Raw genomic sequence first — 14939 nt, 5'->3', positions numbered from 1 at the left:
TCATAACGTCAGTAAACCTTTTCCTGAGGAGTTTATGGTTGTGATGTAGAGTCAAATAGACGATAAAGCACCGTGGCGTGGCTACAGCGTGATTGACAGCTGGTCTGTCCGATCGGTGCATGGTTGAAGGTGTCATATCACACCCGCAATTCAATGTCCGGTTTCCCAAAAAACCCAACAAGGCGCTGGTCAACATGTGAAAACTCGAAGCTTCAAAACGGCAGCTCACAAACCAACGGGTGACGTCGCGGTGGGTCGCCACTTGGTTGCCACCATTATTTCGACCTTGTTGCCGGGCACGGCCTCCCGACGTGTGATCGACACATTGTTGTTCTTTCTGACACGTGCGCCGGTGTCAAAGAACTCAACACTGAGCCCACAGCTCTCAGTCACACACGACCGACGGCCAGTCTCGAGATGCTGCTGCTGTTTAATTGGACCCACCAGGAATCGGATCTAAAAGGCTAATTGGACACGATTGAAGTTTACTGCCTCACCCTGTTTACACACTTACACGCTGTGTATAAAAAAAATTGCAGTCGTGCGGTTTTTCCTCAGAATAAAAGGGGCAATAATCTTATCTCAGCCCCTGGGAGAGGGAGAGAGAGAGCGAGAGAGAGAGATTCCAAAAAATCCTTTTGTTAGTTCACACATTCCTGAACGCGTTCCCGGCGGTTTATTGAAGGTGGCGGGTTTTTTTGCGGTGGCAGGCGCATATTAAATGATTGTTAAAATAAGCTCCCCACTGCCCGGGCCCCTTGTCCTCACACACACACACACACACAGATATATATATATATATATATATATAATACCGCATCACGTTCTTCAAGTATCAGGTTCTGTTGTCTGGCGGCTAATGCATCTCCTTTGGGTCGTGTTTCCTCCTACACACATGCGAGCGTTCATGAAAAGCACATGCACACACCTTTTTCATTACTGGGCTTTCCAGGTCCAGTTCCTGGGATAATAATGTGTGTGTATGTGTGTGTGTGTGTGGACAACACAGTAATTTTCCAGACCCAATGTATTTTCCAGTGTGTTCCATGTGTTGCCAATATTTGCATTCTATACAACTGTGCAGTCGGAGTGTGCTGGCAGTTTTTTCTATTCACTTTGTGTGTGTGTGGACTGCAGACATTCGCCCAAGGACTCGAGTTGGCGTTGTAAAAAAAAAAAAGGAGAATAAAATGAAATGCAAGCGCTTCATTTTCCTCAAATATAAGTGAAGAGAAAAAGCATTTTGTGTATATGAATGTCAGCCGGTGAAACCCTTGTGTGTGTGTTACAGTGAAGTGGAATATTTTAAATCCTCCCTTTTCTTCTGATCTCCTCTACGAACGAACTGACATTTTCTTTTTTCTTTTGGTCTTCTTCTTCTCCTTTCCGTCTTCGCAGAGAGGCTCCAGCTACGGCTCCCTGATAACTGCCCATGGAAAATATCAGCTATTTGCAAAAACGGGCTATTTTAAGGTAAGGCTCAGTGAGTTCTGACATTTTCAACTCCTGCGCACTCCTTCTCCCGCCCACACGTGTGCACACGCTCGGCGAGAAGGAGCGAGAGAGAAAGAGCGAGTGTGGGCGAACTGAGGTAGCTGGTTTTAATGTGTCGATTTTCCTCCTGATTTTTTTTTCTTCCTCTGCCTCACAGTCTGGACACAAGTTGTTGTTGCCGCTGTCTTATTTTGTGAGAGGGAGGAAATGTGACCAAAAAAAAAATAATAATAAGCTCCTGCTGAATAATGAGATAGACGTCTTTGTTTGAATCCGTTTCGTATAAACGCCTCGTGTCTCACGGACACACTGGCGGTGCAGATACACACTCCTCAAATTAAATACAGGCCCAGTGACGATTATGGAGAGAGACGACCTGCGAATATTCAAATAAACTCTTTGTTAGTCACGTCTGGGGCTCGGAGGAATCCACCGGGTTCCCTTTTGATAGACTCCTTCTGCAGCAGGAAACTGAAGCAGACACAGAAGTGTACCTGTCGGCTGTAGCTACCGCAAGATGCCGCTTGATTCCCCGTCTCCATTTTCATCATGCCTGTTTTTCCTCTTCTTTTTTAGACTTGTGCACGTTGCCATTGTCGTGTTTTTTTCCCCCCCTCGTTTTACATCTAGTCAGAAGTTTTTGTCTCATAAAAGTCTCGGTGTCTCCTCTCAGGGGAACCTGGTGGCCATCAAGCACGTCAACAAGAAGAGGATCGAGCTGACCAGACAAGTTCTGCTGGAACTCAAACACGTGAGTGTTTTCATTCTGAGTTCTGGATTTATTTGATTTGTTTTGTCATTGATGAAGCCAAGTAAATTGTATTTACGTTTGTCCAAATCCCAAATTGAGATTGTTGATGACAAACTATCCTTTCTTAATGAGGCAAAAGGTATATTCGTAGCTCTGGATCTGGATAGACTCAAAAACCAAACTTCTTTGTACAAACATGTTTGTGTTTTGAACTGTGTTGTGGTCATTGTTTTGCGTTTGGTCATGACATCTGTGTTAGGCCACATCTGCTGCGTTGTAGTACGGACGGACATAATTGGAGATGATAGGAAACGATGAAGCAGTCACACGCAATCGCTTCCTGATCTTATGCCGCGACCTCGGGGGGAATTGTAGGAAGAAAAGAAAAACACAAGTTGTGTTCATCACATCGTTCATCCTTTCACTTACATCGCTGCAGGGCAAAGACCTTCGTACGAGGTCTGATTACTCCACCTGCTTTACAAAACAGACTCATGAAAACAGGCTTAGAATGTTTTTTTCTCTACGACTCACGAGCACAGTAGAACCTTTATTTTTGGGAACGGGCTTCTTATCAGCGCGCCCAAAGGGAGGCTGGGACCCGCTCCACTGGGACGGGGGTCGCTCGTTACTTCCTCAAACTGTCTCTTCAACATCAGCGATGGCAGCTGCCGCCAACGAAGACAGAATAAACATTTACGAGAGAGCGATAAGGAAGCTGAGGAAGCTCACAGTTACTGTGGTTGGGCGATGGAAACATCCTGGGACAGCATGGACTGCGTTTATATCCTCGAGTCCTAACGACCACTCAAAGTGATTCTACATTCACCCGTTCACTCGCACGTTCATGCAGCGATGCTATCGATCACTCGTCCAGGGGCAATTTTTAGGTTCAATACCGTCAAGGACACTTGGAATGGGGCCGCCAACCTTCTGGGTAGTGGACGACCCTCTCTACCTCCTAGGCCACAGCTGCCCTCATGTGTGTCCCCTGACATGGGGCTACATTTTAGGCCATTTCCTCACTTTTGACATAATCTCCCGACTTCAAATTGTCTCTTCCTCAGCTCAGCCCTCTCCTTTTTTTCCCCTCTTTTCGTGTGAACTGCGGCCCGTTCAGAGAGAGAGAGAGTGAATTTCTTGGCCGCTCCCCGGCCTCTCGGTCAGTCCGCAGGCACACATGGGAGAGGGGCTGCCGTCTGCGCTGGCGGCCTCTCGGACGCCCCGGGGGCCTGATCAGCTGTCAAACCTCAGCTCATGAAAAAGGCAACCAGATGGGGGGAAGAGACGGAGCGCCAGTGGAAACTTAACCACTTGTCTTCCTGTGCTCTCCCCTCCTCCTCCTCCTCCTCCTCGTCCTTCTCATCCTCCCCGTCCTCACCAGTGTGCAGCAGGGGAAATTATATAGGCCAAAGGGTAGGCTAACATCTCCGGGGCCGCGAAACGGGAACAACTTAACTCCCTGGTTCTGGTGCGAGAGCGGCCGTCACTCACCGGCTCAAAGGACAAAAGTACGAACACCGTTCTTGAAGTTTCACGCTGGCTGCAGACACATTTTTTCTTCTTCTTCTTCTTCTTCTGCTTTTGTCGAGCTGGAACGTCCATGTAGCTCGATTCTATTTAAAAAAGAACCACTGGGCTTTTTCACACTTTCTCGTAAAAAGGAATCTGCCAAATAAATGTTCTTCCCGTTCCCTCACTTGACCCCAAACATCTCTGTTTTCATTCTTTTCATATCTTCTGTGATTTATGTTTAGGAAGGCGTTTTATGTATCTTAAAAACCAGCGTGTGGCGATCCGTGATTACTTTCCACGTCGAGCAGGTTCACACGTTTCCGTCCTCCTGCGCTCTCGTACCCCTGCTCGTTACATCCTCTCAAAACCTTTAACATTCTATTTTTTTTTTCTCTCCATCGTCCCCAGCACACTGGCTCATTCATAACCTCTCTCCAAGGGGCGATTTATGCACATGCACATGTTTCGACCGGGTGCCCCGAGTCGGAATGTGTCTCAACACGTAGAGAAAGAGACACGGTGCCAAGCGAGCCCACTGCAAATAGACTATTCTGATGAACTGCTGGCAGCAGCGTTATTCTGAAAACTTCTGTGTATATAAATGAACCGTCAGTCCTCCCCCCCCCGCCCCACCCCCCTCTCCTCTCCGTCCTCTGTTTCCATGGGGTTTGGGAATGTGATGTTTGGAAAGAGTTACACTCACAGTGTGTTTGTGTGGTTATTTTCAGATGAGAGACGTTCAGTTCAACCATCTAACCAGGTTCATCGGTGCCTGCATCGACCCCCCCAACATCTGCATCGTGACCGAGTACTGTCCCAGAGGCAGCCTGCAGGTAACGACAAACACGACCTGGCCTGTTACTGAAGAGGGTTATAACACACGACTATTAATTCATATTTGATATTTAAATATTCATCTGCTGAGAGTAAAACGTGTGGCTGTGTAAGAGTTTTCTGACGTCAGCACCAGTGTGGAAGCCAATTATGGTCCAATATTCATAGATTCATAGAGCGAAAAGAAGTGGGTGAAGTTTTATTTATTTTAACAAGGTAACTTTTTTGTGAGACACAAAATATTATTCAATGCAGAATATCTCACACTTGCAAACGATGTCTGTCGGGAATCTCGCAAATTAAGGGAAGCCAGGACTTGAAAATCAATTTTTTTTCCTCCAATTATTAATTTTGAACAACTGCACTACGAATTCACTTCATTCAAACTGTGCAATTTCAATATCTTTTCCATTTGCAATCCTTTTTAGGTTGTACATGTTATTGTTATTTTTAAATTACCATGTTTATATTGCATGCTTATTTATTTATCAATTTTTTTTCTTCCTGATGCTTCCTATTTTAACTATCCCCTGTTGTGGTTTTAATAAATCCGATTAGTCATCTTATCTTATCATAACTATTTTTAAAGCAAATTACAAAAGGCCCAAGAGACAAAACCTCTGTCAAAGATCGCTGAGATTATTTCTTTACATGATCGTTTAAAAGAAATATAGGAGTTCCCTGATATCTGTGCAATAACTATGATGGAGCCGCCAGCCAGTTAGCTCATAGCTTAGCATAAAAACGTAAAGTGCCAAGCTACTTGAACTGAAATGTGAAAAGGGCAGCGTATTGATCAACGGTGGTCACCAAGAAACGGAACGAGCACCACAACAATTTCGACAGAATTCATTTAGGAGTCGTATCGTATCACGTGACAATTACGAACGTTTTCTGATCCCAGCTTGGTCCACGTCCGTCTTTAGGTCGGATAAAACAAACAGACAAAAAATTCTATTCCCTGACATTTCATAGACCGATATGGAGACATTTGATGCATCAGTAATGAAAACATCTGTTGGCTGAAGCCCTACACTCGTACCACAGTTCATGAAAACTGTTATAAAGCCTTAATCCTTGAACAAATTCCCGGATCGACAACAAACAAAAAGCAAGCAAACCCCTCGATTATTCACCCACGACTTGCCAAAATGTTCTACCAAAATTGTCTACGAAAATGCTTTCGACATATCTGCTAACAAACACAAACTCTAAACAACAAAGTCAAACACCACGGTACCAGTCCAAGAGTTCCTGGCGGTGTGAGCTTTACCCTCCGCCGGGAGCACACAAGTATGTTCGCAATCTTTGTTATTTGTCTGGAGAAATCTGCACACCTCCGAGTGAACTTGTTCTTGGCCCGCCTGCCCCCCGGTGTTCCCAACATGCCAACAGATTCTTAAAATGGAGCTCGGAAACAATGGGGAAACTCTAAAGCCGTGGAGACAAATGGCCCTGTGGCTGCAGCTGATGTGATGCAGGGCCCTCTGAGGGTTATTGATTAACGTCCTGCTCTGCTGAATTCGTGACCCTGAGAATGACAAAGAATATATATATATATATATATATATATATATATATATATGGTATAGGGTCTGAAGATAGTCCCCAAAATAAACACTGGGGCAGAAATGGCTGCTGAGAAGCCACTGGGAGTTGAAGATGAAACATAACCATGTTTTTTTAATATTGTCCGTGACTCTATTTTCAAATTTGTTTTCGTCTCTGCAGGACATTCTGGAGAACGAGAGCATCAACTTGGACTGGATGTTCCGTTACTCCCTGATCAATGACATCGTGAAGGTACGTGGGGATCAGACAAAAGGCGGCTGGCAGCAGCAGAGGCAGCAATTTATCCGTGTTCACATAATAAATGCCGGCGGTGCGGTTACTTTTATTAACGCTGAATAAGTCGCTTTGTGTGCTCGTTCAGACGCACAAGTTGACTGTCTAGGTTGCCATGGTTTCACGTGGACAGGCAAAGTGTTCGAGTGCGGGCGGAGAGATGTGCACGGAAGATGTATTTCTGGCACAGACGACGAGTGTATGAAATACAGTAAATATTGCCATCATGCAGCGTAACGTGGGACAGGAGCATAAATAAGCTACAGTTTCTTTCCAGCCTTAATCAAAACTAATCACGCACGTACTTTAGGAGGATACTTTTTTCTAATCCGTCATAATAGAGAGGCCCTCTTGGTTGGATTCCATATTGAACGCACAGATAGCAGCAGCGTTCCTCGGGAAGAGGCGCCGGGGAAGTTTGACTCATTTTTTCCACAAAATATTTAACATGAGTACATTCAGTACCCGCCGTCCCGGAGGAATTAACAGTAATTTCACAGAAATCCCCCCGTGACTGTGTGTGCTCCCCTTTTGAAACATGGCATCTCTTCAAACCCCTTCAGCATACATCCACTTGTCAGAGCGTATTATTTCCATATGTCTGGGGTTTTTGTGTGTTTTCATGTATGATTTGCTGTAGAGGAAAAAAAAAGAAAGAATGAACGAAAGAGAGAGAGAGAGAGAGAGAGAGAGAGAGAGAGAAAGAACACCCCCTTTAATGCTTGACTTCACGCTCCTCTCCACCAGGGAATGAACTATCTCCACAACAGCTACATTGGCTGCCATGGAAATCTGAAGTCATCTAATTGCGTGGTGGACAGTCGATTTGTTTTGAAAATCACGGATTATGGCTTGGCCAGCTTCCGCTCGTCCTGCGAGAACGATGACACGCACGCACTCTATGCAAGTAAGTTTGAGTTTGGAGTTCAAAAATTCGGTCCACAAACACTGAATCATTTTCAGAGCGTCTTTTCAAGGTGACTCGTATTTTTCAACAGAGAAGCTCTGGACGGCTCCGGAGCTCCTGATATACGACCGCCATCCCCCAGAAGGCACCGGGAAGGGCGACGTGTACAGCTTTGGCATCATACTGCAGGAGATCGCGCTGAGGAACGGGCCGTTCTACGTGGAGGGCATGGACCTCAGCCCCAAAGGTAAACACCACTGTCTTTATCTTCTCGTCTCCTTAAGAAACTAGCTTGAGGGAAACTGTGTTTCTGAAGACGCCATTTCAAGGACAAGCACAGAAAGAAATGTTCACTAGAAGGGAACGTCATTCACGGCCCACATTTCACTGTGGACTCGTGTGTGCGTGAGGTCAGACTAGAATATCATGGTCCTGCGGCCGTCAACACACACAAAGAACACATGCCGGCCAGATGTCACAGGCAGGTGGAGTCTGAGAAAAAAACAACACAACATCGCATGTGTGAGACACAAGGACGTTGTAATTTCCTGAGAAACAAACCAAACGGTGCACAAAAGGAGTAGTGTGAAGAATAAATCAAATATTAATGAAATTCATATCCAGGGTATGGGCACTTATTATTCCCCTCTCCGACACTGGCCACAAGGAGATCCTTTCTCCAGTGACGGAGGGAGGATCCACATTTATTTTCTTTGGAAAAGGTTAACGAAGGCAAAACCTGCGTTCAAACCAAACGCTAAGCTAATTTTTCGCACAATGAGATTACACACAAAGTCAATGCAAAGACGAGTGATGCGAAATTCGTGTCTATTCGAATTGCCGATTGCAGTTTGATCGATATCTTCACTTAATTTTAATTTGTACAGTTGTTTGCTTTTCTTGCGTTTTTTTCTATTGTTGTTTTTGTCTTGTTTCTTTTTTGTGGACAACTACTCTGTGTGTCTTTGAATTGCCCCCCTGGGACAAATAAAGTTTCTTGAATTGAATTCGCCAGCACCTCCACTTGTACCTCCACCACTGCTTCTGTTTCGAGACAGCCGGAAAAAAACAACATTTAAATTCAGAGTAATGTTCAAGATCTTCAATCCCAACCTCTACACTCCCGACGTGGAATGTGTAAAAACCCGAACGAGTGCTTCCTCCGCACGACGACTTTGATTAGCCGTTTTATTCAGTCACGCTCGACGCTGATTGAACAGGCGCTCGGGTAACGTATCCTTTACCGGGCCGAGAGCCGTGAAAAGCTGTCACCTGTTCTCTAGAGTTTTTTAACCAGCTCTGTGATTTATAATTCTGTGGAGTCTCCGATGATGATTACTAATAACAGAAATGAGAGGAGGAATAACTGCGGGAAGGGTGTCTCTTACAATCTTGTAAATTGATATGATAAATGGATCAGAGAGAAGAAATCAGCGACAGCAGCAAAGAGGGAATTAGCGCTGCAGACTATATTAAGGCTCATCCAGTAGAAATAGCAACATTACAGGAAAAAAAAACAGAACCATCAAACGGACGTCAAAATTCCTGGAAATAGTTTGAAAGTTCACTCTGTTTAGCAGCGTCTCCCCGCACTCAAAAATAAAACTTTCAGAACCCCATATACTGAAATAATCCCTGAATAGAAATACTGTTCAGCAGATTTATGGACGAAGTGAGGAGTCAAATACGAGTTCAGTAAATGGTTTTCAGCTGCAGAAGTGTAAATCTAGAAAAACTGAGTTCAGTGTTGGAAAGACCATATAAGGTACATTTCCACCTATGAGTTATTATTGATTTTCATGGATTGAAAATGAACAGCAACAAGTTTGTAAAGTCACCAGACTTACAGCAATTGCAATACAGATTTAATATTTAGATTGTGTAGAAATGAAATATACAATATCTACAGTTATATGTCATAATTATACTTTATATGACCTAAAACCAATAATATAATAACCTAACTAGCTTGCTCATGTAAATACAAAATACAATACTATGTTTCTCTCTGTCCGCCTACGCAGAGATCGTGCAGAAGGTGCGGAACGGTCAGAAGCCGTATTTCCGGCCGACGACGGACAACAAGTGTCACTCGGAGGAGCTGACCATCCTGATGGAGGGCTGCTGGGCCGAGGACCCCGCCGAGAGGCCCGACTTCGGCCACATCAAGATCTACATGGCCAAACTCAACAAGTGAGACCCCAACGCTTCACCTCTCTCCTTAAACCCGGTCCGATTGTAGCCCTCCGCGTGATTCCATTTTTCCTTTTCTTGCAATTTGCGTTCAGCGACCCTTTTTAATTGAGCAAATTAAATTAGACCGAATCACGAGGAGCTGGATGTCCCCTTGATTAATTTAACATTTTCCGCACTTGAGATAATTTGACAAATTGAAATCGACAGGTGATGTTTGTTTGTTTGTTTCCCCCGCCGCTCCACACTATCAGTATCATCCCTGCCAAGATCTACGCGTGAGCGCCGTGTCAACAGACCAACGTCCGTCTGACTGTTGTGGAAGTTGTTTCTGTTCTAGACGTTCAAAAGGGCAAACAGGAGAAAAAAAGAATCGTTTTCTGGAAATCGCAAAAGACAAGTTTAGATAAAAGGCTGTTTGTGATTCCCGACAGGCAGCCTCTTGACAGGAAGTTCTCTTTGTTGCCTTTCCATCGCCGAGTGTGTGTGTGTGTGTGTGTAAAGGGAAGGGGGAGTGTGTGAGTCCATGTTTTTGGTTTTGTTTTCAATGATCCCATGAATCATTCACATGCATATTTTGGCTCTGAGTTGTCGAGGCAGAAAACAGAGGCACACATTTGATCCGGTTAGTTTTGGATTTCACATTGCAATTTGGCGAACGCACGAACGAACTTAGCTTAATTTTTCTAATAAAACATAAAAGTATGCTTCCTAATTTATTCAATATTATTGTTACTCATTATTTTAAAGCAGACTAAACTACCGGGACAGATAAGTCTTAGTTTTGTTTCTGTTATTTTGTAATAACAACACAGTTGTGACCTGATGAGCAGCCTCAAGGTGACTCTAAAGGCGAACTTCATTATCTGTAGTTATTGCCAAAAATATGTATTTTTTAAATATTGGTTATATAATATGACCACTTGGAAGAGGGAGGTTATCCGATCCAACGTAGAAATATGTTTTGTTTCATCAAATGTGTTGCTCATCGTGAATAATGTTCTTTTCAGACCTTTTATTCCCAAATATACTTCATATTAGTGGTGACAAATTTATTTCAATACAATATAAACAAGTAATCCATCACATCCACCGTGTCGAAGAAAATCACCATCACCTGCTGCGATGAACGTCTTTGTTTGTGAATTCAAGGCCATCAGACATTCGAGAGTTCGGACGCGGTACACTGTTACCTTCATGACTTCCACAGTTGTGAAACAAAATCCATAAGGTTACCGCGGGATTTCTTTTTGTGCAGCTCTGCATTGTACAATGATCTCGCTGAGGCTTGAACCTCCAGCACGAACAATATCCATGCAAAGATGTTGAGGAAACCGGGGGGAATAAAAATTAATTGGAATCGACAGAAACGAGTCGAAGCATGCCAACATATTTTAAATGTCTACGAAAAACGACAAATCGTGTGGATTTTATCTAAAAGCAGGTGGTTTGGAAGTGAATCTATAAACAGATCTGAGCGGTTGCTGTGTGTTTTCCTCTCGGCCTGACCTCTCTCCTCTGTTTGCTTTGTAAGTCAATGCGGGATGAGCCCGGTTGATGTATAGCCGTCCGAGTGGCTCCGAGTCGAGAGCTCCAGGATGATTTATATCCCCGGGAGCACTCAAGGATGCTTCTGACAGGCCACACGCTAAGTCCCTCGCTCTTCGCCTTCGGAGGGGCCCTGTGCGTTAATGCACTGTCTGCCGGTTATTTTCATTAGGTAAATGCATGTTGTTGACGTGACGGATGGGCTGTTATTTTTGGTGTCCGGACAAAGGGCGCAGTAACAAGAGGGGTGTTCAGCAGTAAAGGGGCCGGTTTAACCCACACGGGCAGCTGACACTTCGCTTCGCCATGAATAGCCGACCTGTCACCGTTTAGCCATCAGCTACTTGAACTGCAGCAGATATGCATTTCAGCTCTGACATGTTCCGTTTAATTCTTATTATTTTGCTCTTAACTGTGCTTTTCTCACTTCAAGCACATGTATTTTAAGGACAATGTAATTTTCCTGAAGCCCCGTTTAGCCGGTTTGTAAACACGAACGCGCTCAGAGAAGTTGCACACCTCGGCCGAGACTGCACCAAACATGTACAAAATGTTTTGAATATTTAATCAGCGTCTTGATCCGGACAGGGCATCAGAATACACGATGACAGACGAACTGGCCAGCGGGGGCCAGCGGGGGCCAGCGATTCCCCGAAACGACGCAGATCCAGTCTGGTGAAATTACAACCCCTCAAGCACGAGTGACTCCATGACATCCGACTTCAGACAATCAAATTTAGCAGAATCACCCTCAGATTTCGTATGTGTCATGTACGTTTGGTGTATTATAAGAATTATATTTATTTGACTTGGTTGTGTCGAGTATTTAAAGCAGCTGTTGCTGATCCAGACACATTTCCTGTTTGTGTTCATTTTATTCTTGCCTGACTAAGAGACTAAGATCACATGCTTTGCTTGTTCAGCTTTGCTTGTTGACTTTATGTGCACTGACTAAAATAATCTCGGTTACACGAGCAATGTGATGAAATGAAGTTACATGGAATTTAACAGCTTTCATATTTTCCACAAAAATAGCGTCTAAATGACATTGATTAAACCTTAATTCAATTAATTTGCAGTTAGACACAACTTGCTTTCTTGGAAATGATAAAATATGGTTCCCACAAGTAAAAGCATTTACTGGAAAATGAAGGGAATATTAAAAAAAAAATTAATAACCTTTATTTTCAGCCTTATCCAAACATGAATATTGGTTGGCTGGAGGATTTATGAAAACACAGGCTGCTGTTATCCATCACAGATACTGCACCATAGTCAAATCTCCTTTAGTAGAGTAATAGAGCAGATATGACATGGTTGATAAAGTAAGTTTAGACAAATTAATATGTTGTTGGCCTAGAAAACATTGAAGCTTTGAAGCAGATATTATTGTTCAGTCTCGTTGTATTAAAGATTTATAACTCAGGTTATCCATATCAGCACAATTAGATTCTAGGTAGTTTCCCTCTGTTTATACGATTTTTCTGTGGTTGCCATGGTTGCGAAGCAAGCTCAGTGGCACATTGGAAAAAGTTCAATCATCTGAAACTCTGCTGCTGCTGCCGACCTCAGCGGCGCGGCGGCTGTCGCTTTTTTTTTTTTTTACATCGGAAACAAAGGAGTTGGAAAATAGCAACAGCCTGAAAGCACCTGTACAAACTCTTCACCAAAACCCTTTTATCAACAGACGCACAAATGAACGAGGTAACAAATCTTGTTACCCGATCTGTTTTTTTTCTTCACTTACTTTCCAGAGGAAAGTGGTTTGAACACCGAGATGCAGGATGAAAGATGAGAGTGATGAAACGGAAAAGCATCTCTCTTCACCAAACAGACCGTTCTCAGCTTTCACTGCTACTATGTCAAGATTGGATGAATGAGAAGATCCGTGTGTGTGTGTGTGTGTGTGTGTGTGTGTGTGTGTGTGTGTGTGTGTGTGTGTGTGTGTGTGTGTGTGTGTGTGTGTGTGTGTGTGTGTGTGTGTGTGTGTGTGTGTGTGTGTGTGTGTGTGTGTGTGTGTGTGTGTGTGTGTGTGATGTGCGGGGTGAGGTAAAACAGTGTGATTGCATTCGGTTTGCGTCGATAGTCCCGTCTGCCTCTGATGTTTTTCGTGCTTTTAAACTTAAACAACGCGCAGGCGTGTGTACGATCTGTGACCCAGAGGAAACGTGGCAAGACGCCAGGCATTGATGCTTTTAGCTGCCACAGTGGTGTGGATGAATCACCGCCGTTTGCTCCGTCACAGTGGATTCCGTGTACATGCCCCTGTGTGTGTGTGTGTGCGTAAGCATTTGAATGTAGAAATATCCCGAGACACACACACATTATACAATACGTGTATTATATAATACTGACGGTATATGTGAAAGGCTACAATGGCAGCAGTGAGGATAAAAATAGAGGCGTTCACAGGAAGTTTGCATTGTTTTGTTTCACCCTCCATGTTGAAGGGTTGCCGCAGCAGCAGCTGCTGCAGAGCACTGTTCACCTGTTTATTCAAAATGTATACATATTGAACTGCACCAAATTTGCCACTGCTCTTCTTTGGGCAACCAAGTTAGAAGTAGATGGGATGAACGTTTTTTGAGATAGGCAACTACACGAGATTCCGAGATGCCAGGCATTACAGTAGCAAAACTATGACAATGAAAACCCAGGTTGTAGCAAAAAAAACTTTTATCCAGAGCATATGTGTTCTGTAAGTACAGTGGTGTTTCAAAAGCAATTTCAGAAGGGACCTTATCTCTCTAATGACAGGATCTTTGTGTTTGTGTTTTCCACAGGGAGGGCAGCACCAGTATTCTCAACAACCTGCTGTCCAGGATGGAGCAGTACGCCAACAATCTGGAGAACCTGGTGGAGGAGCGGACACAAGCCTACCTGGAGGAGAAACGAAAAGCTGAAAACCTCCTCTATCAAATTTTACCACAGTAAGAAAAGAAAAAAAACACTTTTGCCCTTCAAGCCAAAAGCTTACAACTCCCAATTAACTTGAAGCCAGCGACGAGGGGGGAGTATTAGACCAGCTTGGCTCAACGACACTCGCGTGAGAAATCCATGAGTTAATTAAAGATTCTCGGAAATCCTTCCAAACAGCACGTTTTCACGTTAACAGATACGCGGTGCGATCTCGCCGTAGATGAAAGAGCTGCTCATTAAGGGTGAGACAGAAGGAGTGACACGACAGCGAATTTAAGCGCTTGGTCACCACATTAGCAAATCCCATATTTCTCACCCATCCAACGTCTTTCGGCTGACGAATAATCTCCCCGACTTCAAAGCCATCCAGACTGAGCGGAGCTTGAAAGAAATGGCAGACGGAGTTTCTCACAGCGCTTTTAAATTAGATGTGAGTGTTTTTGCCTCCAGTATTATTTGATTAAGAAGAAACAAATGAATGTGAGCAGAATTAATGGAGATAAACTGATTTGTGGTTATAAATGAACCTGCCAGGCTGAAAAGACAAATCCTCCAAGACTTCTGCTCGAAACAGACGTCAACAAAACAAACGCCTCTCGCCTTGGCGTGTTTGATCTTGATCTTCTTTATTCTTTCAAGCGTCCTCTGGTCCTGAGCCTCGCCGCCCTGATTTCACCGTCCTTCGCGAATGCCCATTGACCTTGTGTTTCTCTCCCGCCACGCAGTTCTGTAGCGGAGCAGCTAAAACGAGGGGAGACGGTGCAGGCGGAGGCATTCGACAGCGTCACGATCTACTTCAGCGACATCGTGGGCTTCACGTCCATGTCTGCGGAGAGTACGCCGCTACAGGTACACGGCAATTCAACACTCCTGTGGTCATTCCCACCTTTCTTCTCCCTTCCCTGACTTTTTTCTCAACATCTCTGGAGCGTT

At 44.2% G+C, this 14939-nt stretch overlaps 2 protein-coding genes across 9 annotated transcripts in view; one reads left to right on the top strand and one right to left on the bottom strand.

The window, feature by feature from the left end:
• spag8 (sperm associated antigen 8) overlaps positions 1–14939 on the bottom strand; it is a 31008-nt gene that overhangs the window by 1433 nt on the left and 14636 nt on the right. For 3 of the 8 annotated variants that reach the window (XR_004785163.2, XR_004785164.2, XR_004785165.2), the window contains exon 8: positions 4464–4587. The exons of 4 other annotated variants lie outside the window; for them this stretch is intronic. The gene's annotated coding sequence lies outside the window, so the exon portion shown is untranslated. Of the gene's footprint in view, positions 1–4463; positions 4588–13854; positions 13968–14939 lie in introns of those variants that run through there. One more of the 8 variants, XM_035609329.2, reaches the window with a different exon arrangement.
• Positions 1–14939, top strand: part of npr2 (natriuretic peptide receptor 2) — a 44219-nt gene that overhangs the window by 24505 nt on the left and 4775 nt on the right. The window contains exons 9-17 of the mRNA XM_035609324.2: positions 1399–1473; positions 2168–2245; positions 4489–4593; positions 6326–6397; positions 7187–7346; positions 7438–7593; positions 9371–9539; positions 13871–14017; positions 14732–14855. Of these exons, the coding sequence (XP_035465217.2) occupies positions 1399–1473; positions 2168–2245; positions 4489–4593; positions 6326–6397; positions 7187–7346; positions 7438–7593; positions 9371–9539; positions 13871–14017; positions 14732–14855 (1086 nt within the window). The remainder of the gene's footprint in view (positions 1–1398; positions 1474–2167; positions 2246–4488; positions 4594–6325; positions 6398–7186; positions 7347–7437; positions 7594–9370; positions 9540–13870; positions 14018–14731; positions 14856–14939) is intronic.

This window comes from Scophthalmus maximus, chromosome 20 (genome assembly GCF_022379125.1).
Source record: "Scophthalmus maximus strain ysfricsl-2021 chromosome 20, ASM2237912v1, whole genome shotgun sequence".
NCBI classification, from domain to species: domain Eukaryota; kingdom Metazoa; phylum Chordata; class Actinopteri; order Pleuronectiformes; family Scophthalmidae; genus Scophthalmus; species Scophthalmus maximus.
The sequence above is the reverse complement of the archived record's forward strand: the minus strand, read 5'-3'. Positions and strand labels throughout refer to the sequence as shown.